The sequence below is a fragment of the Aspergillus heteromorphus genome (genome assembly GCF_003184545.1).
Source record: "Aspergillus heteromorphus CBS 117.55 chromosome Unknown BO70scaffold_22, whole genome shotgun sequence".
In the NCBI taxonomy this organism is placed as follows: domain Eukaryota; kingdom Fungi; phylum Ascomycota; class Eurotiomycetes; order Eurotiales; family Aspergillaceae; genus Aspergillus; species Aspergillus heteromorphus.
The window spans coordinates 158,408-182,625 of record NW_020290427.1 but is presented as its reverse complement, the minus strand read 5'-3'; the positions used below and the strand labels follow the sequence as shown (position 1 = coordinate 182,625).

Here is a 24,218-nt window from a genome sequence, read left to right as displayed (position 1 = left end):
TCTTTATCGTTCCTTCTAACATTATGAAAAATATCGAAATGCAGCAAAATCCCTTGGATCCGGTACACGAATTTCATGTTATCATTGTCGGCGGAGGTAGAACAAACCACCCGAACGCGCTGCGGGAAAAGGTTGCTGACCAGAAATAGGCATTGCTGGCTTGATAATAGCCCATGGGCTACAAAAGGTCCGTACGTCGCAATAGGCATAGACGGACCCCAGCTCACAGTCACAGCATGGAATCTCTTATATTGTCGTGGACCGTGAAACCGGACCCCGCAATCGTAACTGGGGCGTCACGATAAACTGGGCGCATACGCTTTTAGACGAAATCCTGCCCCCTAGACTGCGCGCTGAGCTTGCATCATGCCAACCAGATGAGAGCTTGGATATCGACGCTGTGGGAATTGACTATGCGCTCATCCGAAACGGCGCAACAGGAGAGCCCATTGCGACACCCAGAAGTCCCGGTATGCGTCGTCTTAATATCCAAAAGACCAAGCGCAATTGGGGAGAAGGGCTCGATATCCACTACGGCAAAAAGCTCGTCGATATCGAGGTACTCGAGTCGGGTGTGATCGCTCACTTTTCTGATGGGACTTCTGAGACTGGCACGGTCATTGTCGGGGCTGATGGGGCGTCATCCAGAGTCCGAAATTGGCTTTTAGGGGATGAAAAAGGGACGCCAGAGGTCTTACCATACGCTTTCATGAACATCCCCACCACCTACACGGCAGAACAAGCACGATACTTGGAGTCGATCAGCAACCCGTTCGTGGACGTCGGGGCGCATCCAAAGAATATGTACATGGGCTTTTTCCTCCTCGATAAACCCGATCACGCCCGTCCCGAAACCTGGGTGTTCTACATTCTGGCCTCCTGGCGGATAGGAGACCAAGAGGATATTGAAAACTCCCCAAATCGACTGGAGAGGTTGCGTCGTCGCATGGATGGATGGGCGGATCCCTTTGCCAGTGCGGTGAGATGGTTACCTGATGATACAATGATCGGCGCAGACCAGCTGAAAACCTGGCAACCGCGTGAGAAATGGGATAACCGGGGTGGTCGGGTGACTCTTGCCGGTGATGCGGCGCACACGATGACCTTTCATCGAGGTCAGGGGGGGAATACGGCCATTCGAGACGCGTTTGAATATGTAAAGGCGATGGTAGAGGTACGGGATGGAAAGAAGGAACTTCAGCATGCGGTGGATGTGTATGATACAGATGTCTTCGAGAGAGGTGAAGAGGTGGAACGAAGTAGACAGGCAATGATGGCGTTCGATGATTTCGCCAATTTTACGAAAAGCCCGGTTTTGAAGATTGGCATGACACCACAGGGTACACAGTCGGGGAGAGAATCTTCGTGAGTGTTGCACTCCTGTGTGAGCATGTATTCGATGGACGGACATCTTCGCGGATTGCTATTATCATCCTTGAAGATCTGAACTAGTCAATCATGAAGACAGACTGACTGGTTCGTCGTGGGTGGATGATTCGAGTACCTGCCCCCGCTGAGCTCTCCAGTCTCTATCTGGAAAGCCTGTATGGCTTCATCCATATCCTGATTCAGGTGCGTCGAACTCCACAAAATGAGGTCACGTCTTTTATTTTCGTCCTGTGATCTAATTCTGCACGCATTCAGCCTTAATACTATGTCAACTACTCAGGTCATTTCTTAATCGCAGATATCCAGAAATAAGATCTATATCTAACTGGGTTTCTATTCAAATGCCAACATATTCTCCAAGACGTCCTGCTAAAGTAAAATGATAGTGTTATAGGAATCTCTGCCGTTATGGCCTCATTGGGTCCAGACACTACTTTGGGACCAAAGGCAAACTACCACACTTACTGGAAAGCTCGAGATGCATCTCACACATTCATTCTCCAGGCCACTATTATCGGAGGTAGAATTCGGCTCATGGTACGACGGCCCTTTTGGGTCTTCATCGGCTTTCTTGGACTGTCCACTTCTAGAGTTGGCTGCTTGCCAGCATAATCTAGTACACCCATAGCTTAAGGAACCTGACTCTCTCCTCCGGGTCGGCCTTTTTTGCCGTACTCTTGGCAATTGACGTGGAGATCTTGCCGTCGTCAAAATGCGATGACCATGAGCCGCTAAAAGGCTTTTACTGGACCTTGATATTGGCTATTCCTTGCCAGTAGCAAGCTCTGTTGGTGGAATGAAGATTGCTCCTCAGTCCTGGTCTCATCGAGATGTCACTCTTCATGGTAGTGGAGTGCTGTCCAGCCCTGGCATCACTAAGATGCCACTTCCTCGCCAATGGCAGGATCTTATTTTTTTCCAGACGCACCCAGCATCTGCGACACCAATCGTCGTGGAGAGGGGACTTCTCCTCTCCGTTGTCACTCGGATCAACGAGGACGCGGTGCCTTCGTCCCCAAGAGCTTTCCCTTTCGAGGGACCACGCTGCGATAAAATGGGATGGAGACGTTGCTGTCACAGAGAGAAAGTGAGGGAAGGTCGGTCGATCGACCTCGCGCGTTTTGTCCTTCCAAACCCGGCAGGGCCACGTGCTGGGGCCTAAGCGACTGTGCGTACAGGGCAATACTCCATTACGGTTCGGCGTCTTGCCTACTTTACTTACCTACGAGGTACCTCGCCTCGATAGCGTAGTCAAATTCAACTAGAAAAGGCTGGTGACAGTTCAACAGTGCCTAGTAGTAACACTGTTGTCGGGAATCTGCTAAATACGCGGCTTGTCGCGGTACATAAATATAATAAGATATTTATATATTATTAAGATAAAATAATATACTTATAAGATTTGTGACATGAAAAGGGGGAGGGAGGGGGGGGGGGGACCAAACACAATCCGTTTCATTCTTCCTTATCCAGAATATTAATCAAACTTACATATACTATACTCACTTCACTAGTCCATTGTTCCTTTACTACTCATCTTACTCTCTATATCCAGGAAAAAAACTAACTGGCTAGTTAGAACACGGGATCAAGGTAGCAAAAAAGGAAAGAATTGCTCACACTCGGATTCGAACCGAGGACCTCATGATTACTAGTCATGCGCTCTACCAACTGAGCCATGCGAGCTGGTATATATTCTAGTCTTTAAATACGTCACTATAATCTAACACAGACGCCAGATGCCAGCAACATCTATCGCGATGCCATCCGATCCACTCTAAACATGGTATTTCGAACACAGTGTCCAATTCCCCTCCAGCTACATATACCCCATCCACAAACAACAAACATCCTACCCTACCCAAGCCATACAATTAATCTCCCGCTAGTGCAACACAACACCTGCAGTACCACCACCCAAAACCCGGACGCATCACCATCACCCACACCCTTCTCCTTCTCTTATCAGATCGCGCTAACCCCAAAGCAGACGATGTCAGCAAATAAGCTCGGGCTGGCTGGGGTCTCGGGCCTTCTCGGCCCCGACCGCGGAGATGGTGAATCACCCCGATTAGGAAAACCCCGAGGCGGCCGAGCGGGCATACATATACGATTGCTGCGACCGTATCGCTCTGTTGTCTGCATCTTAAAATATATTCATTTTATGGCTCTACGAGAGCAGAAGCAATTGCCATACCATGTCGGACGATCTCGAGAAGGATACGAACGTCGCTACCCTCCCACAGGAGAATGCGCCGGCGCCGAAGCCGCCGCATTTCCCCGAGGGTGGGTTCAAGGCGTGGATGGCCGTGTTGTCGTGTTGGTGTGTCATGTTTAATACGTTTGGGTATATCAATGCGTTTGGGTATGGTTGCTTCTCTTTCTCTCGATGGGGAATGGTCTTGCTAATTAAGAATTGCAGAATCTACGAGGCCTACTACAGCAATACGTTCTTGAAAAACGAGAGCGACTCCAACATCGCCTGGATCGGCTCAATTCAAGCCTTTTTCATGTTCAGCGCCGGGTTGATCTCGGGTCCGTTGATGGATCGCTATGGCCCTAGAGTCATCTTGATCCCGTTCTCGCTCCTGTTTATTCTCTCAGTCATGTTTAACAGTCTTTGCACGGAATATTGGCAGTTCATCCTTGCTCAGGGCATCTTTGGTGGCTTTGTGAATGGGCTCACCTACACGCCGACGCTCGCGGCTGTGAACCAGTATTTCTTTAAGAGGCGCCCCCTGGCGATGGGTATTGCTTCTTCGGGCTCATCGCTCGCGGGTGTTATCTTTCCGATCGCGCTGAACCGTATGCTGAACGAGTCGAATCTCGGGTTTGGGTGGTCGGTGAGGATTGTTGGTTTTCTCATGCTGGCTCTCAGCGTCATTGCCTGTCTGTCAGTTTCATCGCCAGCTCCGAAGCGGAAATCCGGCACGCTCTTCATCGGAGACGCGTGGCGGCATCCTGCGTACTCGTTCCAGGTAGCGGGGCTCTTCTTCATTATCTGGGCGCTTTTCGTTCCCTTTTTCTACATCCCTAGCTATGCGCAGTCTATCGGGATCGACGTCAACCTGTCCAACTACCTGATCTCTATTTCCAACGCCGGATCTTTTGTCGGACGACTCCTCAGTGGTGCACTCGCCAACCGCATCGGCAGGTTCAACACCCTTGTCGCTTCGTCCGCGATCTGTGGCATCTTGATCCTCTGCTGGATGGCTATCGAGTCGCTTGCCGGGATGGTTGTCTTCAGTATCCTGTTCGGTTTCTTTTCGGGCAATGTCATCGGGATGTTCACGGGGACTATCGCTTTGACTGCTCCCCGGCCTAATGTTATCGGATCGTACATGGGAATGGCGCTGGGAGTGCTCAGTCTGGCGAGTTTGACGGGGACGCCGATCACGGGGGCAATGATCAACACGTATGGGAATTATAATGCGGCGCTGATCTTTGCGGGGGTGAGTTCGTTGGTGGGGTCGGCAATTGTTTTTGTGGCCAGAGTTTATTATGCCGGGTGGAAGGGGGTTGCCTGAGACAGATGGGAAACGATTAGATGGAAACGACGGATGATATAGATACTCAATACGGTACCTAGATAATTATAAACTCACTTAGATATTAATTCCGCAAACAAATGTGAAACGTGTATGCCACGGATCTTATCCTCAATCAAGCCTCATGCAAGACATTCGCGTGGAGAGTGTAAGGCAGCCAGGGCTTCATTCAATCTTCGTCATATAGGCAGGAGAGCTAACCGATGCAGTAAGTTGAACTCAGATTCTGCTGTAGGCCGAGTGACTGCTGGACTGGCTGCTAGCAGTCATTCCCTGCTCACCTCCCCCTCGGAGAGGAATACCTCCCATGCGATCATAGTGTCATTCCTTTGCTGCATCCTCTCTTCGGACCTCATACCTTAGGAACAACGTAAGATGAAGCTCGGACTCGCTGGGGATGATCGAAAGAACGTTTGTGGGGTAATGAGGGTCATAGCGCCGGTATGTCTTGAAATCAACCCATGAAAACGTCGGCTTTATCTTCAGGGCTGTCAAAAGAGCAAGGGAGTGGGGGATAGGACCAAACCCCTTACCTGCTTTAGAGGGAAAGAAAGGGACCAAAGGACTGAGAGGGTCCAAAAGAACCAATAGTTCATACCGAATTCGACGCTCAGCCTCGAGGTTGGCAGGAAGCGAAGGCTGTCACCTGGTGTAGAAACGGCAGGACTCGTAAAGATAGTAATATATTATGCCGGGCATTGTGGTCGGTCTCACCACTAGATAATAGGTGGAATATTGACTGACAATACTCAGGTGCGCTGGATGTGCTGATAGTACTCCGGATCACTCAAGCTTTCCATGGAAGCGTTTGTAGTTGGAAGAAACAGCGAAGTATGGTGGAATCACACCCCGCATCAGCCCACCTCGGCGGGCACCCACGGTAAGTCGAGAGACAGAGTGTGGCTCCCTCTCAGGTACGCGCCGCTTCCTCCCGCCTTCCAGAACAAATGACGTAGCGAGCCAGTCGCCTCCTCAGGCATCCTCGACCTCATTCGACGCTCGGACTGCCACTCTACGCCCGTCAGCACAACTGAGACAAAGTGAGCTTTAAGGCATCATCTGCTGCAGGTCTCACTCATAATAGCTCTCGCTTGATCAAATGACCATCTCAACGGCTTGCTTCATACCATCAACACGAGATGCTGCATGCATCCTCCTCAATGACAACCGATGCCATCCTCACATTCTGCACATACAACCAGGAACATGAACATAAATAAGACAACTCACCCTCATCTTTAATCCTCAGTCCTCAGCCCTCGGTACTAACCACTAAAATCATTCGAAACAGCAATTACATTATCAGTCAGTCGCAGCAATGAAGTTCACGGCCCTCCCCCTCCTCGCTCCCCTCGCCCTCGCCTGCTCCGAAGGCGCCTTCACCGTCCTCTCTCTCCGCTCCGCCTCCCCAATCCAATACCTCCCTCTCACAGCCGCCGACACGTACTTCTACCTCGGCGGTACCACCTCCTCCGCCTGCCCGGAGGAGGTCGCCACCTACGATGCCTGTCCCCCGGGGAACCAGACCGTCATCTCGGGGGGAATTACCTCGTGAGATACCCATCTTTCCCTCCCCCTCATCCAATCCCCCCCATATACCCCTCACTAACACCACTCATCAACGCAGGACTCCGCCCTCGTCCAGGAAATCTACATCGCCCCCACCGGCGCGCTAATGTTCGTGGAAGCCCACTCGGACTACATTATCCCCGGCTCCTCCACGGCCACGTTCTGCTACACGGCCGGAGACCCAATCGGATCGTGGACGTATTCCGGGGCCGGGGTGAGCGGGTTCGTGGCTTGTCCGGTGGAGGATGGTGCCGGCCCTTACCAGGTGTTTGCAAATATGCCGAATGCGACAGTGCCGCTGGGCAATGTGGCGGATTGTTTGGGGTTTGATACTGCTGCTGTGGCGTATACCGGGGGGATTGCGGCTTGGCAGTATGATTAGATGGTCGGGACTTCGTGGACTACTGTGATTGGGCCGGGGTTGGGTCGGGTTGGGGAGCTGAGAAGCTGGAGACTGGGGTAAGGTGGCTGGTTGGGGATGGTGGTGTGGCTCGATGGGTTATATATTCTTTAACCAAAGGCCATGCACAGTGAGTATCGTTGGATCTTCTAATTCTATGGCAAGATAGTATACTAATGACCTCTCATGATCTCTGGTTACTATATATAACTCAAACCAAGGACCTACTACCTACTCAGTAGTACGGCGTAGTAGCTCCCTCACGGAACTCCTCCGCCAAAACCAACAGCCAACGCAAATCCCGACTCTAGTTAAAAGCCTCAAAAACCCACCCTCAAGCCCATCTCAAGCCTAACTCAAGCCTCAATCCATCAGGAACACCTCCCCTGCAACGACCAAACTCAATCCCACTGCCGACCGACCGACCGACCGACCGCCCGGCCAAAGATTCGCCCGCTGCTTACGGGCTGGACTGCTTACAGCCTCAGTGAGCCCACGGCCAAACCCCGTAGGGCGATTCCTAACGAACATAAACTTCCCCCAGCAAGTCAATACTACCGCGCATACGGAGTTAGATACACCACGTGCCAGCGCGATCGATCGAGTTCGAGACAAAGAGAATAATGATGTTCCGAGTTCAACCAGGGCGGGTATAGACAGCTCCAAGCATCTCCTCTCTAGTTTGTCATCCGTATCTCGATCGACGGGGCGAGCGGAACCCGGGGGCCGAATGTACTTTGTACGACACTATAGAGAATACCATGTGAGACTATCGGGACTCGGGAGGGTGAATCGCGTCATCCGATTTTCGTCCGGGGTACTAGTATTCAACAATCCCATTCAGTTGATTGCATTGTGGTATGATGGCCTTAGTTCATGCAGGGATCAGACCATGGATGAAAAATTTTAACCGTCCTAACCGAAACTAGTCAATGGTTGATTCCGCGAAGGGGAGGGATTTGGGATGACGTTGCCGCTCGTTTATAATTTATATTGATTGAGTGGAGCAAACCCCGGGTAATTAGATTGGGGCGGGACGGTAATACTGTCATTGCAATCATTATTGTCGGCTGTTCGTTTATTATTGCTATGGTAATAGATTTGTGCGTGTTGTGCTGATGCCTGATGTGAGGCAAACAAGAAGCAAACACTCGCTGTTGAGCGTTGACTGTTGAGAGCAGCGAAAACTCTGCCGAGCTAGTCCTGCTGAGACAGAGGTCTAGTGACTGCACTATCGATTCTCGCCGCCACAGGGGAGGATGATTAAGCTAGGCAGATTAATCCCAGATTAACCAATTAATCGATCCATTGTACGGAGTAGATACTCACCGCAGGGTATCCATCCGGAGGATCCCCGAATCCTTGCAGGTGAACAATGCTCGGTAGTAGTATGGGGCACGTACGTCGAGACAGGAGATATTATTGAACACTAAGCCGAAATAACAGCCCGCAGGCTGTCCTGTTGTATAATTGTATGTATAGATCGTAATTCGTAACCAATTACCCAGCCAACCAACCTGAACACCGGCCATGCAAACCCTCTAGAAAAAGTCCCTTTCGGACGAATACAGCGATGACGACGCCTCATCCGGCCCCGGGATCTGGATCTTCGTCGCATCAAACTCCCACGCCGCCTCCCGCGACTCTTTTGCGTTGCGGACCTGCATCGGCATCGTCCACTCCTTCAGGCGACCCTCCAGGAAGCCCATGTCGCGGTTCTTCTCCCACATCCGGCGCGACACCTGGAACGCCGCGTTGACCGTCCCCCGGCGCAGGTCTTCGTAGGCCTTGAAGCTGACCGTGAGAGGATCATATCGGTGCTTAGCGAGAATCCGGGAGAAGAGAATGGCGTCATCGAGGGCGTACGCGGCAGACTCATCGCGAGGCGGCATCTGTTCACATTAGTGTATGATCCTGGAAGAGACAGGGCTGAACTTACCGCATGGGCAGCGTCGCCCAGGAGCAGCACCCGGTTGCGGAACCATCTTCCACCCGGCCGTACTTGCCACACCGGATAGAGCATCCAATCGTCCGCAGCACTGATCATGTCTCGGATCGATGCCAGACCTGAGCGGCCAAATCGGTCTCCCATCTCTCGACACAGGGCATCTTTAATAGCGGCCGTGCGCCGCCAGTCCTGGCCCGGCTCGATCTTGTAATGGCCAAGCATATCCTCCCGGAACTGAACGATCGCGGCCAAGAAAATTTGGCTGTGGTCCCGGTCGCAGTAACTGGCCAGCAAGGAGCCATGGCGGGAGATGTTCATGGATGTGGAGCGGAAGTGGACGGGGGCTTTCACGTGCTTGCTGTCGATGATGGTCTGGACAAACGAAATGCCTGTGTATTCCGACGGGCTTTCGGGGGAAACCCAGTGGGTTCGGGTGTTGGAGTGAACACCGTCGCAGCCCAGGACCAAGTCGCCCGTGGCGGTGGTTCCATCCTGGAAGTACAGGACGGCCTTGTCCTTGGTCTCCTTGCCACGTATCAGCTTCTTACCGAAAACCACGTTCACATTTTTGGTCCGTTCGATGACCTTCAGCATGGCCAGAGAAAGAATGATGCGCATCACTCGGCGTCCCTTGTACCCGCCGAACCCTTGACCGTTCTGGTCGGTGAAATTGATGGCACCGAGGGTGCGGCCCGAGCGGGCGGAGTAGAGTTCAATAGCATCAACGTCGGTGCCGGATTCGGGTCCGAGCCGGTCCAGCTCGTCGAGAACACCCAGGCGGTCGAGATGCCGCTGGGCGACGGGGGTGAGGTTTATGGCACCACCAGAGGTGGACAAAATATCGTGTCGTTCATAGACAGTAATCCGAAGATCGGGGATGAAGGGGGTTAATTCTTTCGAGAGAGCCAGAGCGACGGCAATGCCCGCAATGCCGGCGCCGACGACCAGAATGTCGCGGGGAACGGATTCTTGCTCGATCCGGTTGGGCCGGTCGACGTACTGCCAGAAGCTGCTCCAGTCCTTCCCAGCGGAGGGGGGTGGAGTCGCCTCGTATCCAGCGTCCATCATGGTATGGCTTCGAGGGTGTAGTTCAGCCGATGCGAGAGCGACGGAGGGCTTTATTCATAAGCGATGGAAGGAGGCCGGTTATAAGGTAAGCTGCCATAAAGGGAGTGGGTGTCGTGTGCGTAGATGCCCAAACCAGAGGGGGTTCGCTAACGAAAGATCTTACCAAACAGAATCCCTGGGGCGGGCGGGGAATTGATGTTTTTATATACACACCAATCATGCCAGCGTCGCGGGCCTAGTCTGGGGAGGCCGGAAGGAGACATGTTCGGCCGGAAATGGAGACTGTTCGGAGGTCTGCCATGGCATCGAGATTCGACACGACAAAAAAGTTGGCACAAGGCCCAAAAAAGAATTTCGGGAACGCAAAATATTTGTCTGCAGGCCTCCACTCTGGGCACTAGGACGGCTTTGGCGGCGACTGGCGAGGCAAAGACCGATGGGCCAGGGAGGCACAATACGGCCGCACGAACAGCGCCAGCAGCGTCCGCGCTCCACCTCCGTTCCGAGACCACCGCTGTTCGGGATGTCATAGGCTGGCGGGAGGAAGCTGTCAATAACTGAGCGCTCTTAGTTCCGCGGGTGGGTGCTGGACCATTCCATCGCAACCGTTACGGTCCGGCTCGGTACTCCTGGGGGAGTTAGCGAGGGCTAAGTCCTCCGAAGGAACAGCGAGAGCAGAGGGAGGAGCCATTGTTGCCGAGGTTGAGGTCGAGGGAGGGAGGGAGACTGGTCTGTGTGGCTGCTAAGATTAAGATTGGCTGGAATAGATTGATCGCATTCTCCAGCAAGAGTGGAGAGCGAAGACCGATGCGATGCGATGTGATGCGATGGATGCGAGTGGGAAGGTTTCCTGATGAGGAATTGTGATGGTGGAGGGAAGCCAAGACGCCAGGGGTCACCTGCAGTCACCTGCCCGGCCGGAAGGTTTTCCTTCCTCTCGAGAGTCTTTCTCTACTCACTACTGCTGCACAAGTCAATCTCGATCGCCAATCAAGCTTGTACCAGGATTGATCCTGGTCCCTCCCACCCAATGACCCTACCCCAATTTCACACGTCCAGCTGCAGACTACTATGCAGAATTGCCAATATCCACTTCAAAGTCTGCTCAACACCCTGTTGTGAGCCTGTCCCCAGTGCATTTGCCGTACGGTGCTGAATCCGAATCCTCCACCAATCCTCCTCCATTGGAGGTGGGAGAACTAATTTAGGATCCGGTGCTGGTCCAAGTGCCATCACTCGCGTCTCCGTTCCCCCCGAGATGACCAGGAACAGGCTGGACTCCGCTTCGAGCCGCCCTCCGGCCACCCCCTTCTGTTGACTTAGGTAGAATCTTCGATAGGATGGAGAATAATAACACGGAGAACTATAGGAGTCCTTGCTCCGGCTCCGGTCTCCATCCACGGTACTTCTCCGTCCAACCAAATACTCGAGATCCCCACTCCGTGCTGTCCGTGAGCTGTCCGTGACGTAGATGGCCCCCATGGTTTCGGGTTGACTACGGAGTACTAAGTCTGGAGTCATTTGGCCAGGAGCGAGAGGTTTGACCACAACCGATCTCGTATAGACGACCACCAGCCAAGGGGCAAGCGAGCGTCCGCGTGAGAGTCCGACTGCACCTGTCAGAAGTTTCTGTCCCGACTCAAAAAACGGTTGAGCCTGATCTGTCAGATTTCGAATTTTTCTAGCGCAATTCTCCCCAGCCACTCACGGTAGGCCATCCCTGTTTAACCCCGAGGCTGATCAGTCCAGATGGCAGACGCATGCCCGATATCAGCCGTGTTCCTGACGATCAGTCCTGGGAGGAGTTCGATGCATCATAGCCACAATTTCACGTAACGGTTTATGGGCCAGCGTTTCCAATTTCTTCGGCTATCAATAGTACGGAGTACGGAGGCGTCCTAGGGGCCCCTTCTTAGTGTTCCAACTCGGAATGTCCTCCGTCATCGCGACTCCTCAGCCTTATGCGGAGTAACGACCCTCGAATGATCGCGCGAGAAAGAACAGCCACGTCCAATGTCTATATCCAGGTCGCGCAAGCCGGCGGAGGAATTGCCGAAAAGGCCGACCCCTCCCGCTTTGCGGTGTTCCATCGCCCCCTCTCACCTCCCCTCACCTCCGCTCCCCCTTATCCGCAGGCACTTCACCTTCACAAGCAATCAATCAAAAAAAAATAATTATAGCAATCAGGCAGCTACCGTAGCCAAGCCTGCAAAAACAGGTATTTGTGTGTCCTGGGAAGTCCGAGCACCGCCTGCTACCCGGAGTCCGGAAATCACATCCGTCTGGTTTATTAATCTGCTTGATGTAGTAGTTAACTATGCATGCATGTATCTCAGGGATGGGAATCCGACGGATCTCAATCAATACCTCTGACTCGAGACTCAGAGGCCAACGATCGGCGAAAAACCAAACCGCCGGCCCGGGAGGGCTCCTGTCATACGTAACCGTCGCTTCTCAAAGCCTCAACCGGCGGACTTCTCTCCACCCGGCTCAAACTCTATCGCTGATCGGCAGAACAGTCGCTGCGTTCGATAAACCCTGGCCGGACGTGTAGATCTTGGGCATAGTACCAGCCAATATTAAGACACCGGGCATGCCCCCTGATCAACAGTTCCTTTTTTATCGAACCCTGTTCCATTTTGGTTCTGTTTATAGACGGGGATAGTCCGTAGTGCTGCATGAACTGTAGGTAAGTGGAGGTAGCATGTAGTACTTACTAGTAGATGTAAGTTTATGTTTTTAGGGTAAAGTAGTTGACGTTCGTGATATATTTTGTTGAACAAGATCCTAAGTATGGGGTTTAGCATACCTGCTATTCTTCGCCAGCCACACTCCACGTCCACCAAGAAACAAACGGCACTCCGTACAACACTCCAACAAAACCCAAATATCAGACATAGCACATTCTCCATCCAATTTGATGTGACAAAATCAACAAAGTTTGCACGTCACCAACTCCGACACAGATAAAGTACCTACCATCCATCCCATGCAGCCGACCATTTTTGGGTACCCGGTCGGCTGCTCTAGCTTCCCTCACCATGAGGGGCTATCTACAGGCTAGCCCGATGGTCTAGACAACCATCTGTTTGACAGTTGATATGTCAACTACGCTATCTCTGATTCCGATCCCATGCACCTTTTTTTCCGGTGAGGGGAAAGGGGTCTTTCTGCAGTTTGCAGTCTGCACGGAAAGTCTACACGACTCGGACCGGGCATGTCATGCGCTGGCGCACGGATGATGGGTCTGGGTCTGGGTCTGGGTTTGGGTCTGGGTCTCGGGTGATGGTGAGGGTGAGGGTCTCGTATCGAGGACGAAGGTTCCTGACCTGTATATTTTTGATAGTGATAGTGGTAGTAGTCTATCTAACTGCGACCGACCCATGGCTGATGCGATCTGATCGTCACATGCTTCGCTCAAATGAAATGAAATGAAATGATGGATCAAAGATGGTCTACGGAAGGATGTTTAACTTTTGAGATATGTCACGCACGGTGTGGGTGGCTGGGTCGGGGATTGTGTCCGGTGTGAGGGGATAGATGGATCATGGGATTGACGGGACGCGACGCCGGAATCAAGCGGACTGCGTACGCTTCTTCGAGGTGAGGTTGAAAAATGCGTTGATTCCAGAGAGGGCACAGATCACCGCTGGTCACGTTAGCATCATCCCGATGGTTTCTCGTGGCGACGAACCTATAACGCAACTCATCTCGTAATATCCGACGTGCTCGGCGAGGAACCCCGACAGGACGGGCCCGATGAACGCTCCAGATGTCCAGCTCATACTGACCATTGAAAGGGCCCGGGAATACCCAACGGACAGCCCGGGGTATTTTGCCTCGATCTCATCGATGGTGACTGCAGCAATACGTTAGCTCGGGCGTTTCAAGTGACAATGGTAACATACTCGTGGCTTCTATAGTACCCGCACCGTTCAGAAGACAGGAAACGGATCCCACCACTGTCACAGCAACGGCGTAGATAACGATTCCCCGATTGCCCTCGTTGATCCAGGGAAACCGCTCGTCGCCCGGCATGCCAATAATCCACATTACAGGCGCCAGCAGCAAAAAGCCGACCGTGGTGGGCCACCGAGTACCGACCCGATCCTTCAACCAGCCACACAGGGGGCTGAGGATTATCCCCGGGCCTTGCAGGGCGAAGAACATCATCCCCGCAGGTAGACTACCCCAGTTGAACACATCGCGGACATGAAGGGGGAGGGTTGTGTCGAAGCTGGATATCAGGACCGCGAAGGAGAAGTAAGATATTACTCCGCACTGGAACCGACGATGGCCCAGCAGATAAATGTAGAATTTCCAGCCAGTCAGGTCTGGTTGGAGAACACTGCCAGTCTCGCTCAACAGTGGCGCATTTTCGGGATCCGATGCATCGTCACTCTCATACTCAGCACTTTCCTTGGTTTTAGGCCTCTCCAGCATGAGCAATCGGACGATGATGTCCGCGACCAGGATGGTAAAAACACTCGACCACGCTGCCCAGTACCCGCCCAATTCAAAGAGTATACCCGCGACCATAGGTCCCCCGGAAGTACCGGCGGCCACGACAAGGCTTATGACGCCATACGTGGTCGCAAGGTGGTCGGGATGCACATTTTCCGCGATCGCACCGTATCCAGCCACCCAGATAACCGAGCTGGCGATCGCCTGGACGAGACGGCCCGCGAAGAGCGTGAACGCTGCCAGATTGTCAGTAACTGACAATTGAAGCGCCCATTGTAGCCAGACTGCACATACTCGACGTCGCCAAGGCTAAAATTATAGAGCCAAGCAAGGCAGCCGCCAACGAACCCAGCAACAACCCTCTCTTGTTCGGTACTCGATCGGCGAAATGACCGATGATCGGGCTGGTGATCAGCGCCGTCACGGCACTTTCTGATAGAAGCGCAAAACTGAAGCGCTGGGTGAGCGAGACGTCGAGCCCGAGGCGGTTTTCAAGGACATAGGGGAGGATCGGCACGAGGAATGCGTAGAGGAACGTGTCTAGATAAGGGACGGAGACTGTCAGAGAGAGCCAACGCGCATGGGGGGCGAACTACCAGTGAAAAGGGCCATCGCCATGGCGCTGACGATGAAAATGGGCGAGGAGCGCCATTTCTGGCCCCAGGCGCCTTCCTTGGCCTGGGCGAAGTTCATGGTGTAGACGTGGATAGGGACAGCAGAGAAGACATTGCTGCTGCGATGGCCGGGGATGATAAGAAGCGGCGCCCGATGCTAGTCCGACTCCTTGTCGCGAATTAATAATCCCCTCCCCACCCGCTGCCTGATGGAATCGGATCATGGAAGGGCAGGAAGGCGTCGCAGTGGTCGGGGGGAACCCTGGAGGGTCCGTCATTGGCCCCCTGCATGCTCAGACCTCTGGCTGCAGGCTCTGGAGTGGACGAGAAGCTGTCGTGCTCATGCACGTTGGAAAACGACATGAATGCGAGAAGAAGCGAAAGCCAAAAGGCGGTGAAGGCGGTGAGGCGGACTGCCATCTACGGCATGTGATGGGCCGGGAAATCATCTCCTTCTACATCTAACGGACGACGTACCGAAGATATAGCCATGATGGCAACGTTTCCCATTGATATCATGTCCAGCAAAGAGTTTTATGAGCAGCAAAACGGTCAAGCTTGATGCAGGCCGTGGAACAGTCACTCAAATGAAGCACCTCCCTCCAGCAAGATTGCAGCTCCCGGGGGACTCTTCACCGGGTCCTGCGAGGCTTAAGAAGTCCATACCCCGTCCAATGGCGTTTCATGAGACTCGGCCCTCGAGAGAACAGATTCTGGAACCACAACGCGACATCCTTCCCGGGATACCTTAAACAGCCCGGGCCACAGAGAGCATTGAATCTGCTTCCCAGGAGCATGGCTAGTCCCAACCTGCTCCATCCTGTCTGCAACATATTGGTCCCCAGAACGACTGCGAAAGAAGCGATATGCGCATTCCTGGCGATCCAAACGTTGCTTGAACACCATGCAGCCCTCAGCAAAGCGCGTGAGTTTCCCAATACTCTGAAAGGCCCCACCCAAGTCTGACGCCACTTGAGCAATAACATCTTCGACAATCAAACGCTCGCTCTTTTGTGACTGTGCACCGATGCTTGTAGCCGCGCGCCAATGATGGGCAACGTGTGATGGACCTGAAGGGTTAGCATCTATACTTTTCCGGAGATTGGGGGGGGGTCATACAGTGGTCGTGTACTGTCTTGATGATGTCGCTGAACGGGCCATCCTCCGGGATCGGGAATATCAGGAAATCAAAAATATGCTCATACACCGCCACACTGACGACCGAGGTGATAAATGCGCGGACCTCGTGGAGCCCTTGAGGGATAAAAGTGGCGTTGTTCCCCGCAATATGCCCGCTCACCTTTTCTAGGCGCTCCATGTCAAGAGTGTTCACACATGCGTCTAGACGGTGTCGTAGGTGTTTCATTGTTCGAATCGCCTCTTCGTCAGTTAGAGAATCTGGGTGGAAGCTAAGAAGCTGTATCCTTTGCATGAGTTCGTTGATCTGCTCTTTCTTCTCGGCTATCTCCTTTGACGATTCTTGCTGCATTTCCTCCATCTGTTGACGATGGCGTCGCGCCTGTTCATCGGCCCGCAGCGGTGCCAACGCGATCATTTCTAAGCTATCGTGCAGCTCTGGATATCTCTGTGTGCCAATGGCCTACGTGATGAATATTGATTCTATCTGGTTGGGATCAACTTACCTCCAGGAGGTCGTACACAGGCCCCTCTCTTAGTTGAGGACCTCCGTCTCCCAGTCGAGGTCTTCTGTGTCCAAATCGAGGCTTTCCCTCTCCCAGTCGAAGTCTCCCTTCGTCCAGTCGACCAAGAAAACTTTTCATACGGCTCATGTTGGGATGATTATGCACGACCACTATCTCGTTAAAAACTTGCAGAAACGAGATGAAGCTTCTGAGACGGGAGAAGGTTGGTCCCCCGTTAGCGTTGCGGGAAAAAGGAGAAGTTCGAGGTTTTTGCGCTCCGACGTCATTCTGATTGACATGATAGACGCAGGGATGAGTGTAGCATTACATTACCACCGGCAAAGCTTGTCCCCTTATCCCCACCGTCCACCTTTTCTTCTCGCCCCTTCTCCTTCTAAAACCCCTTCTGCTTTCGCCCTCCTGCTCGTCTCCAAGCTTTCACTGTCAACCCTCATAATGGGCCATACACGCATCGTCATAGGTCTCGACTTCGGGACTACATACTCAGGGCGAGTCTCGTTGAACCGCTATCAACACGCACTACTAATAGTAGATCAGTGTTGCCTGGGCTCTCGGTCACTGCCCCGACAAGCCGGAAGTAATCACTTCGTGGCCCGGTCAAGGGAATAGTGAGTGTCTTTCCTTTCCTCTTGCGCTTTTCTAGTCTCTTCCAATCCACTTTCGCATCTCTTACCCACTCGTCAGGGACCAGCCCCAAAGTCCCCAGCAGGGTATCCTACAGTGATGGCAAATTTCTTTGGGGATACCAAACCACCATCTTCGGGGAGAATATCCGGGGACTCAAGATACTGCTTGATGAATCCCAGGACCCAAGAGTCGTCTCTGCTCTGAGCACCATGGACCTGCTCACAAAGAATCGTAAGACGGCAATCGAGGTGACCGGCAGCTACTTGAAGCAGTTGGTCGAACATAGTAGCAAAATCCTTCATCGTCGCTTTGGCCAGATAGTCAACCAGATGGATCGCAGCTATGTACTGACTGTACCAGCCGTGAGTTATTTCTTCTCTGGGGCTACAACAGGCTCGGCAAGGGACACCCAAAGTGTTGGATCGTCCACTGACCAAGAAGTAGGTCTGGTCAGACAAGGCCAAGCATGCGACGATGACGGCAGCGGTAACTGCCGGTATTGCCGCTAATGAAATCACCCTGGTGTCCGAGCCGGAGGCTGCGGCCTTATACTGTCTCAAGGCTATTCAGCCGAATTCTATCCGGGTAAGTTTGAATGCGAGGGTTGAGGTATTCCCACTAACAGTGGTACTAGAATGGAGACGTCGTTGTGGTGTGTGATGCTGGTGGCGGTACTGTGGTGAGCATTATCGACAAGTGGTGATTTTTCTTTATACCGTTCCCGTCGCTGAAACTCGCAGGATCTTATCTCGTATTGCGTCAAAACTGTCTCGCCTCTGCGTCTAGAAGAGGTTGCCGAGGGCTCTGGTATGTGCGCCTGCAAATAAGAAAGTCAATACTAACAAAACCAGGCGGCATATGTGGGTCTATGGTGTTAGACGTGTGCTTCAGTGAGTTTCTCGACGACCTGATTGGGAAAAAGAATATTCCCATCATGGCAAAGGAGATGGCCTTGCGCTTCTGGCAGGAAGATATCAAGCTCAACTTTGCCACCGACCCGGACTATGAAGATGAGATTCATTTCGTTCCTGTACCCGGGGTGAAAGATAACCGCCAAGTATCTCTGAAAGATGGCTTTCTTAAGCTGAATGGGTGTGTAAACCCCGGCTTTGTGACCTGATAAGGCTGACATACCAAATCGCGGCATAGATCTCAGATCAAAAACTTGTTCGATCCAGTCGTGCAAAAGGTCCAGAATCTGATTCGAGGTCAAATCAGGAGCTGTGAAGATTCCAAAAAGGCAGTTAAGGTAATCAACCGCCGCGTGGCTCCCTGTGTATTTATTGACGGTGGCAGGCCGTTTTCCTTGTCGGCGGTTTTGGCTCATCCGAATACCTCTTCCACCGTATCAAGAATGTCTTTACTAGGATTACTGTGATGCAACCTCCCAACTCGTAAGTGGCCCTCCACTGTTTGTGTTTGTGTATTGGCTTGACTAACAACCAGTATAGGTGGTCAGCAGTCATGCTGGGTGCAGTACAACACGGTATCGAGGGAAACCAGGTAGCAAAGCGGATTGCGAGGCATCACTATGGCGTCACTTTTAGGAGCAGATATGGTGCGGATCTTGCAAGATATCCACCTGCCATAAGAGAGTGGTGTGACCTTGAAGAAAGGTGGTATGTTCCAAAGGTGATGGCATGGTATATCAAGAAAGTGAGTCTGGATACCACTCTAAGCAGCGGATTTCATTGACAAAGCTCTCAGGGAGACGAGATCGCCGAAAATAAGCCAATCCGTCTTCCATTCAACCGGAGTCTAGCAGACATCGATCGCAGCAAGTTGATTTTTCATGATGAGTTGCTCGTGTGCCATAAGTCTGAAAGCCCTCGCCGTCGCGACGAAAGTGAGTAGCGGACCAAAATGGCTCATTTTATGTTGTGGAAACAATCATCTAACATAGCCCCAGCCGTTTTTGAAGTATGCACACTGGAATCCGACCTCAGCGCAGTCCCGACTTACCTCTTCGAAGCCAAAACAAACTCTCGCGGGACGAAATATTATCGAGTGAATTATGTGCTAATAATGACACCGAGATCGGCCTCCATTACGTTCGAGCTGGAGTTCAATGGCACTTCCTACGGCCTGATCCAGAGCAAGTATTGAGTTACGATGTTCGTCACCCGCGCTTGATCAACCTAGTATTGTTTCCCCCCGGATTCTGGATGATGTCAGATGATGTCGAGTTTACTTGGTTGCTTAGTTGTTCGAGTCAATACTACTTTCATATCTATTGCTTTATGCCAGATTACTCTGTTCCTAGCTCGTGGGACGTAGAGTAAACAGAAACGGCGGCCAAGTGAGCTGTACATGTAAAACTCAGGTTGAAACAATCACTCAGCAGAAAGCTGTGGGTACACCTGGATATTTGGCACCTTGGATACGATGCCGCCTTAGGCACCGCTGCCCGGAGAAATGCAATCCGGACCAAGAAGGGAGATATGGATACTCGAACACGATTCGACATCATCCAACACCCCGGGGCTGTGGCACGGACCAAACGGAGCAGTCAAACAGTGCCATGTTTGCCAGTTGGCTCTCCCGCATCTCGGCATTCCATGTCTGGATGCGGAGGTGCCTCCGCATTCGGCTAAACGGCAACAATAAGTAGTAAGCAACTGGGCATGGCTAAGGTTGATATATTATGCGGAAGCATCGCATCTTTCTCCCCCCGAGCCTTCGTCTTCACCATGCGCCACGTCCATCCCCTCCTCCTGGCCCTAGCGCTGCAGGTGGCACGTGCGGAGCAACGCTGGGGTCCAAGCAGATTCTCCAATCTGGTGACGTTTGGGGATAGTTATACGGACGATACGCGGTTTGAGTATTTCTACACCCATGATGGGTCGGCGCCTCCGGTGGGGTGGGTGGAGCCTGTCGTAAGTGCTTTCCTTTGCTGCACTTCTCCCTCACTAACACAGCCTATCAACAGGCCAACGTCTCCTCCTCCGGGGGCTACGTCTGGGGCGAATACGTCTCCCAGTACGCCAACCTGTCCCACCGATATAACTACGCCGTCAGCGGCGCGGCCTGTTCCAACAAGATCACCCCCCGGCTCGCAACCCTCGGTTCCTCATCGGCCTTCTACCCCTCCGTCCTGGAATACCAAGTCCCCGCCTTCACGGCAGACAACAACTACCATCTCCCATCGGGCCAGAAATTCCTGGACATCCCCGCGGACGAGACCATCTTCGCACTCTGGATCGGAACCAACGACCTCGGCGTCAACTCCTTCCTCACAGACTCGCAGGTCACAAACACCACCATCCCGGACTACATCGACTGCGTGTATTCCTCTCTCGATGGCGTATACAACACCGGCGCAGCAAAGTACTTCGTCCTCATGAACCTGGCCCCCTTGCAACTGGCCCCGTTATACGCCACGTCCGACCACCACGGCGTCGGCCCGAATGATTACTGGCCCGACAAACCGAGCAATATCACCGAGATCAGCTATCGCATGTGGGAGCAGGTGGCGACCGCCAACGACGTGTATGATTACCGGACCCCGTATGAGTTGTTGGTTGGGAATAGGTATCCCGGGGCGAAATTCGCCGTTATGGATACTTTTGCGTTGGTTGGTTCCCATCTATTCCTAACCTGCATGCCCTTAGATCTCCGTGTGGGAGAAAGCTGACGGTTCCCTCCAGATCTCAGAGATCTATAACAACCCCTCCGAGTATCTCGCTGCCCCGGCCAACGTGACTGGCTACGACTACGTCTGCAACATCAATGCCACGGTGTGCGAACACCTCCCCAACCTGGAATCCTACCTGTGGTTCGATCAGCTGCATCCGTCCGTGCGCACCCATCAGATTATCGCGAAGGAGTTCGTTAATGTCGTGCGTGGGGAGAGCCGGTTCGCGACCTATTGGTCGTAGAGAACCCTCCTTTCGGGTTCTGCACAACCAGTAACACTGGCTTATTCTGTCACGAGAAACCATCTCTCTAGATCCAATTCGTCTACTGGTACCGAGTTCAGTTGTCTTTCAGATTGGATCGATGGATCGATCTATCGACCGGTTTACCCGGGGCCGTGAACCGGTTACCCGGTTACACTCGGGGTAGATATTAGATTTGACTGTCACACTGGATCGATTAAGAACTCTAAGGTACCCGGGGTAGTGAATCGGTTACACCCGGGGTAGATACCTTAGGGACATATCACCTTTGACCTCACCCGCCCCTGTTTCAGTTCCCAGAATAGCATACGTACCGTACATAGCTTTGAGCCTTTGTTTACCCTGCTTCTTGAGACATTACCAGCCTGTGTAAAAATGACCATTCTTTTTGTAAAAAATGCCCCGATTGAGAAATGATTATCTGGCATCATTGGAAGAACTTGGTGATGGAAGGACACAAATACAGTCGGGTATAGAGAGAGTGAGAGAGACCGATGGGCGTCGGATTAAGAGCCGGGGCGGCAAATAATTCCTGTCCGGTCTTAATTGTCGGGCGCTATGCTTTGTCGGGGACAGGGTGTTGTATTATGACAGAGGGATGTGTGATTAAATACTCTAGGCCGCACTGGGAAGTCACGATGTGCAGGGAGATGGACGGGGTGTCGAATTACATGGCCCCACCTATACTGGCGAGCGCTATGCTAGTGTAGGAAGTGTAGGAAAAGGATGCACCGAGCGCTGGGTGTGTCATTACTGAGGGTGTGGAATGAGTAGTCTTGAGCAGACATCATCTAATCCGGAGATTGTCCCTGACATCTATCTATCGCAGAATTGAGGTTGGTAATCGGTTCGTACAGAGTGGGTGCATAGAAGGCTTCCTGATATTGGTCTTCGATACATAGGTGAAACGGGCTACATAAGGATCGGATGGGGGTATATGGCAGCGCCACAAAGCCGAGCTGCAGAAGGTAAGGTAAGTACGTATTGTATGTACAGCGTTGGAATATTCTGGAAGCCAGCACGGCGTGGCTGAACTCAAAACAGCAACACTATACTCTCTCATCTCTTTGCCAAAGACATAACATAAAGCTCACCACATCTATTGTTCTTGCTATTGTTTGCGCTCTCCCTAGCCTATTCCCTGTCAATAATGGCCAAAGACCTGTGTCTCATGCTCAGTATTTGGGCGGGAGTTGAGTTGTCCCAACTCTCCCGGGCTGGAAGAATGGGTGGCAGAGAATCACAGACCCGGGTAAAGTGAATCCAGAGTTTTGTGTCAGGACCGCGAAAGAGGCGTATGCTTCACTTGGAGTTCCTCTTTCCTTTGTCGCAAGGCCTTCCGTTCTTTCGCGTAATCATCCCCTTTATCTCAGGTTCCTTGTAACCGATACTGGCGACAATGCAGTTGGAACACCTACCCGTGGATATCATTCATCTTTACAATGAAAGACAATATAGACGCATTCATCTCCGCAGTCCAAGCGACAGCCATCAGATTAATTGACACATGGGAGTCCTCAGTCGTTGGTCCAGACATTGCCCTTTCTCAGACAACTTGATATGCATGTTTGATATGGAGAAAATGGTGATCGCCATTGGCCAATAGTGGCCTCACCCCTCTGGCTATTGCCAGACGGCGTATGTATCAAAGAACTCAGTTCTTTACCTGGGAATGCATATCCTGATGATTGCCCTCTAGAAGTCAAAATAGCAATCACGATCGCTGGAATATAAAAGATGCACTGACAGGACGTCTCCATGATCTTTCTCGCATCTTTCCTCTCATCCGTTTCTACCCCCATTCTCATATGCTTCGGGGTTTGCATACCTCTGCTCGTTCTGCTTTCGTTCGCAGTTTTCCACAGAAAATTGACCCATTTACCTCATCCATTGCAAAACCTTTCTGCATCACGATCAGCTTTCCCCTCTGAAAAGTACGACAACGGATCACTCGATCGACAGTGATTTTTGGGAAGTTGAAACGCAACATCACAGGGTAAGATACTGACCGCATTCGTGAAGCTCGCTATTGAGAAATTGTTTCGGCTGACTGTTAGCTTTCGCGTTGATATAGACAGCATGCAGTCTGACAGAGAAGCCCCCGAAGCCGGTGGACCCTCGCTTGACCGACCTGATGGCGATGACCATGGTGACTCCGATTCTAATACCGGCGACTCTGCCCAGCCACCAACTCCCAATTCTACTCCACCGGCGGAAGATACGAATTCGGAGGACCCGAACTCGGGGGAGAGGGACTCGCTGCATCGGACCACTCCTGCGAAAGATGCTGAATGGACATACTTGGGCTACCTGATGGATAAACCCGAGGAATGGGCGCTCGCATTGGATACCCAGTCTGAGATCAGTATCATGACACCGAAAGTCTTCAACGCATTAGGCATACCGATGCAAGAACTGGACCGCCCAAAATGCTTAGTTCCAGTACATCCGAGCCAGCGACGTACCAGAATCGAACTGATCGGCAAAGTTGAAGACGTTTACTGGAGATTCTCTGGATGCACGAACCGGTACGATACTAAGTTCTATGTTGCGGATCTCGAAGGCTATAACGTGATAATAGGCCAGCCTGCAATTAAGGCACACCAGCTTGTCATCTTGGGTCCAGACCTTGCTCCCTCTCCGATCTGAGATGGGTTATAGATATTGGGGACTTTCTGCTGGAATGGCTTGCTGTCTCGCATATATCATTTGTCATTGGCTGTATGTAGCCGCATTCCTAGTGGATACTGTTGACGCGGTGGCTGTCGGTGGAATTGAAACCATCATCGGAAAGGCCTATCATGCCTGTAGAAGGATGCAAGCAACCAATTAATACAAAATAAAAGAACCCTGGATACCCCAAATACTTCATGCTTTCCAGTGCCGATGAATAAAATCATAGCCCTGGATGGTTGGATTGATCCCTACCGCCTTTGACAAAGTTCCCTGGGGTTATGGAGCCTTGTCCTATGTGTGACAATGCATGTAACTGTGCCACAGACCGAAAAGGTGATTCCCATGACCAGCT

At 52.2% G+C, this 24,218-nt stretch overlaps 10 protein-coding genes and 1 non-coding gene across 11 annotated transcripts; 6 read left to right on the top strand and 5 right to left on the bottom strand.

Moving 5' to 3' along the window:
- Nucleotides 1-38: 38 nt before the first annotated feature.
- BO70DRAFT_381266 (FAD-dependent oxidoreductase) lies at nucleotides 39-1,509 on the top strand (the record flags this gene model as incomplete). Its single annotated transcript, XM_025545458.1, has 3 exons — nucleotides 39-96; nucleotides 171-187; nucleotides 230-1,509. The coding sequence occupies 3 exons, from the start codon at nucleotides 39-41 to the stop codon at nucleotides 1,367-1,369; spliced, it is 1,215 nt and encodes a 404-aa protein (XP_025397168.1). The 3' UTR covers nucleotides 1,370-1,509.
- A 1,493-nt stretch (nucleotides 1,510-3,002) lies between these two features.
- On the bottom strand, nucleotides 3,003-3,075 carry BO70DRAFT_t235. Its single transcript has one exon. It is a non-coding gene; the product is annotated as a tRNA-Thr (tRNA).
- Nucleotides 3,076-3,587: 512 nt separating this feature from the next.
- Nucleotides 3,588-5,708, top strand: BO70DRAFT_354524 (MCT family MFS transporter; the record flags this gene model as incomplete). Its single annotated transcript, XM_025541870.1, has 6 exons — nucleotides 3,588-3,754; nucleotides 3,812-4,841; nucleotides 4,999-5,085; nucleotides 5,125-5,145; nucleotides 5,301-5,378; nucleotides 5,691-5,708. 6 exons carry the CDS (start codon nucleotides 3,588-3,590, stop codon nucleotides 5,706-5,708), a joined length of 1,401 nt encoding a protein of 466 aa, XP_025397167.1.
- A 547-nt stretch (nucleotides 5,709-6,255) lies between these two features.
- On the top strand, nucleotides 6,256-6,888 carry BO70DRAFT_354523 (uncharacterized protein; the record flags this gene model as incomplete). Its single annotated transcript, XM_025541869.1, has 2 exons — nucleotides 6,256-6,465; nucleotides 6,565-6,888. 2 exons carry the CDS (start codon nucleotides 6,256-6,258, stop codon nucleotides 6,886-6,888), a joined length of 534 nt encoding a protein of 177 aa, XP_025397166.1.
- A 1,278-nt stretch (nucleotides 6,889-8,166) lies between these two features.
- On the bottom strand, nucleotides 8,167-10,019 carry BO70DRAFT_100260 (FAD-dependent oxidoreductase). The gene is made up of 3 exons (XM_025537784.1): nucleotides 8,846-10,019; nucleotides 8,236-8,798; nucleotides 8,167-8,174 (listed from the first exon to the last, which is right to left on the bottom strand). The coding sequence occupies exons 1-2, from the start codon at nucleotides 9,920-9,922 to the stop codon at nucleotides 8,448-8,450; spliced, it is 1,428 nt and encodes a 475-aa protein (XP_025397165.1). The 5' UTR covers nucleotides 9,923-10,019; the 3' UTR covers nucleotides 8,167-8,174; nucleotides 8,236-8,447.
- Nucleotides 10,020-12,433: 2,414 nt separating this feature from the next.
- BO70DRAFT_100156 (uncharacterized protein) lies at nucleotides 12,434-12,989 on the bottom strand. Its single transcript, XM_025537782.1, has one exon. It carries the CDS (start codon nucleotides 12,832-12,834, stop codon nucleotides 12,502-12,504), a length of 333 nt encoding a protein of 110 aa, XP_025397164.1. The 5' UTR covers nucleotides 12,835-12,989; the 3' UTR covers nucleotides 12,434-12,501.
- Nucleotides 12,990-13,257: 268 nt separating this feature from the next.
- Nucleotides 13,258-15,492, bottom strand: BO70DRAFT_431029 (MFS multidrug transporter; the record flags this gene model as incomplete). The annotated part of the gene is made up of 7 exons (XM_025548206.1): nucleotides 13,258-13,571; nucleotides 13,617-13,781; nucleotides 13,831-14,622; nucleotides 14,681-14,926; nucleotides 14,983-15,119; nucleotides 15,200-15,420; nucleotides 15,478-15,492. The coding sequence occupies 7 exons, from the start codon at nucleotides 15,490-15,492 to the stop codon at nucleotides 13,498-13,500; spliced, it is 1,650 nt and encodes a 549-aa protein (XP_025397163.1). The 3' UTR covers nucleotides 13,258-13,497.
- A 159-nt stretch (nucleotides 15,493-15,651) lies between these two features.
- Nucleotides 15,652-16,790, bottom strand: BO70DRAFT_354520 (uncharacterized protein; the record flags this gene model as incomplete). Its single annotated transcript, XM_025541868.1, has 3 exons — nucleotides 15,652-16,070; nucleotides 16,120-16,600; nucleotides 16,644-16,790. 3 exons carry the CDS (start codon nucleotides 16,788-16,790, stop codon nucleotides 15,652-15,654), a joined length of 1,047 nt encoding a protein of 348 aa, XP_025397162.1.
- Nucleotides 16,791-17,099: 309 nt separating this feature from the next.
- BO70DRAFT_296480 (Hsp70 family protein) lies at nucleotides 17,100-19,397 on the top strand (the record flags this gene model as incomplete). Its single annotated transcript, XM_025539537.1, has 12 exons — nucleotides 17,100-17,156; nucleotides 17,197-17,272; nucleotides 17,349-17,653; nucleotides 17,736-17,876; nucleotides 17,926-17,970; nucleotides 18,032-18,098; nucleotides 18,143-18,383; nucleotides 18,441-18,540; nucleotides 18,588-18,685; nucleotides 18,743-18,947; nucleotides 18,999-19,137; nucleotides 19,201-19,397. 12 exons carry the CDS (start codon nucleotides 17,100-17,102, stop codon nucleotides 19,395-19,397), a joined length of 1,671 nt encoding a protein of 556 aa, XP_025397161.1.
- A 584-nt stretch (nucleotides 19,398-19,981) lies between these two features.
- Nucleotides 19,982-21,374, top strand: BO70DRAFT_431027 (SGNH/GDSL hydrolase family protein; the record flags this gene model as incomplete). Its single annotated transcript, XM_025548205.1, has 3 exons — nucleotides 19,982-20,167; nucleotides 20,221-20,865; nucleotides 20,939-21,374. 3 exons carry the CDS (start codon nucleotides 19,982-19,984, stop codon nucleotides 21,167-21,169), a joined length of 1,062 nt encoding a protein of 353 aa, XP_025397160.1. The 3' UTR covers nucleotides 21,170-21,374.
- Nucleotides 21,375-23,269: 1,895 nt separating this feature from the next.
- BO70DRAFT_354517 (retropepsin-like aspartic protease) lies at nucleotides 23,270-23,839 on the top strand (the record flags this gene model as incomplete). Its single annotated transcript, XM_025541867.1, has 1 exon — nucleotides 23,270-23,839. One exon carries the CDS (start codon nucleotides 23,270-23,272, stop codon nucleotides 23,837-23,839), a length of 570 nt encoding a protein of 189 aa, XP_025397159.1.
- Between the last annotated feature and the right edge of the window lie 379 nt (nucleotides 23,840-24,218).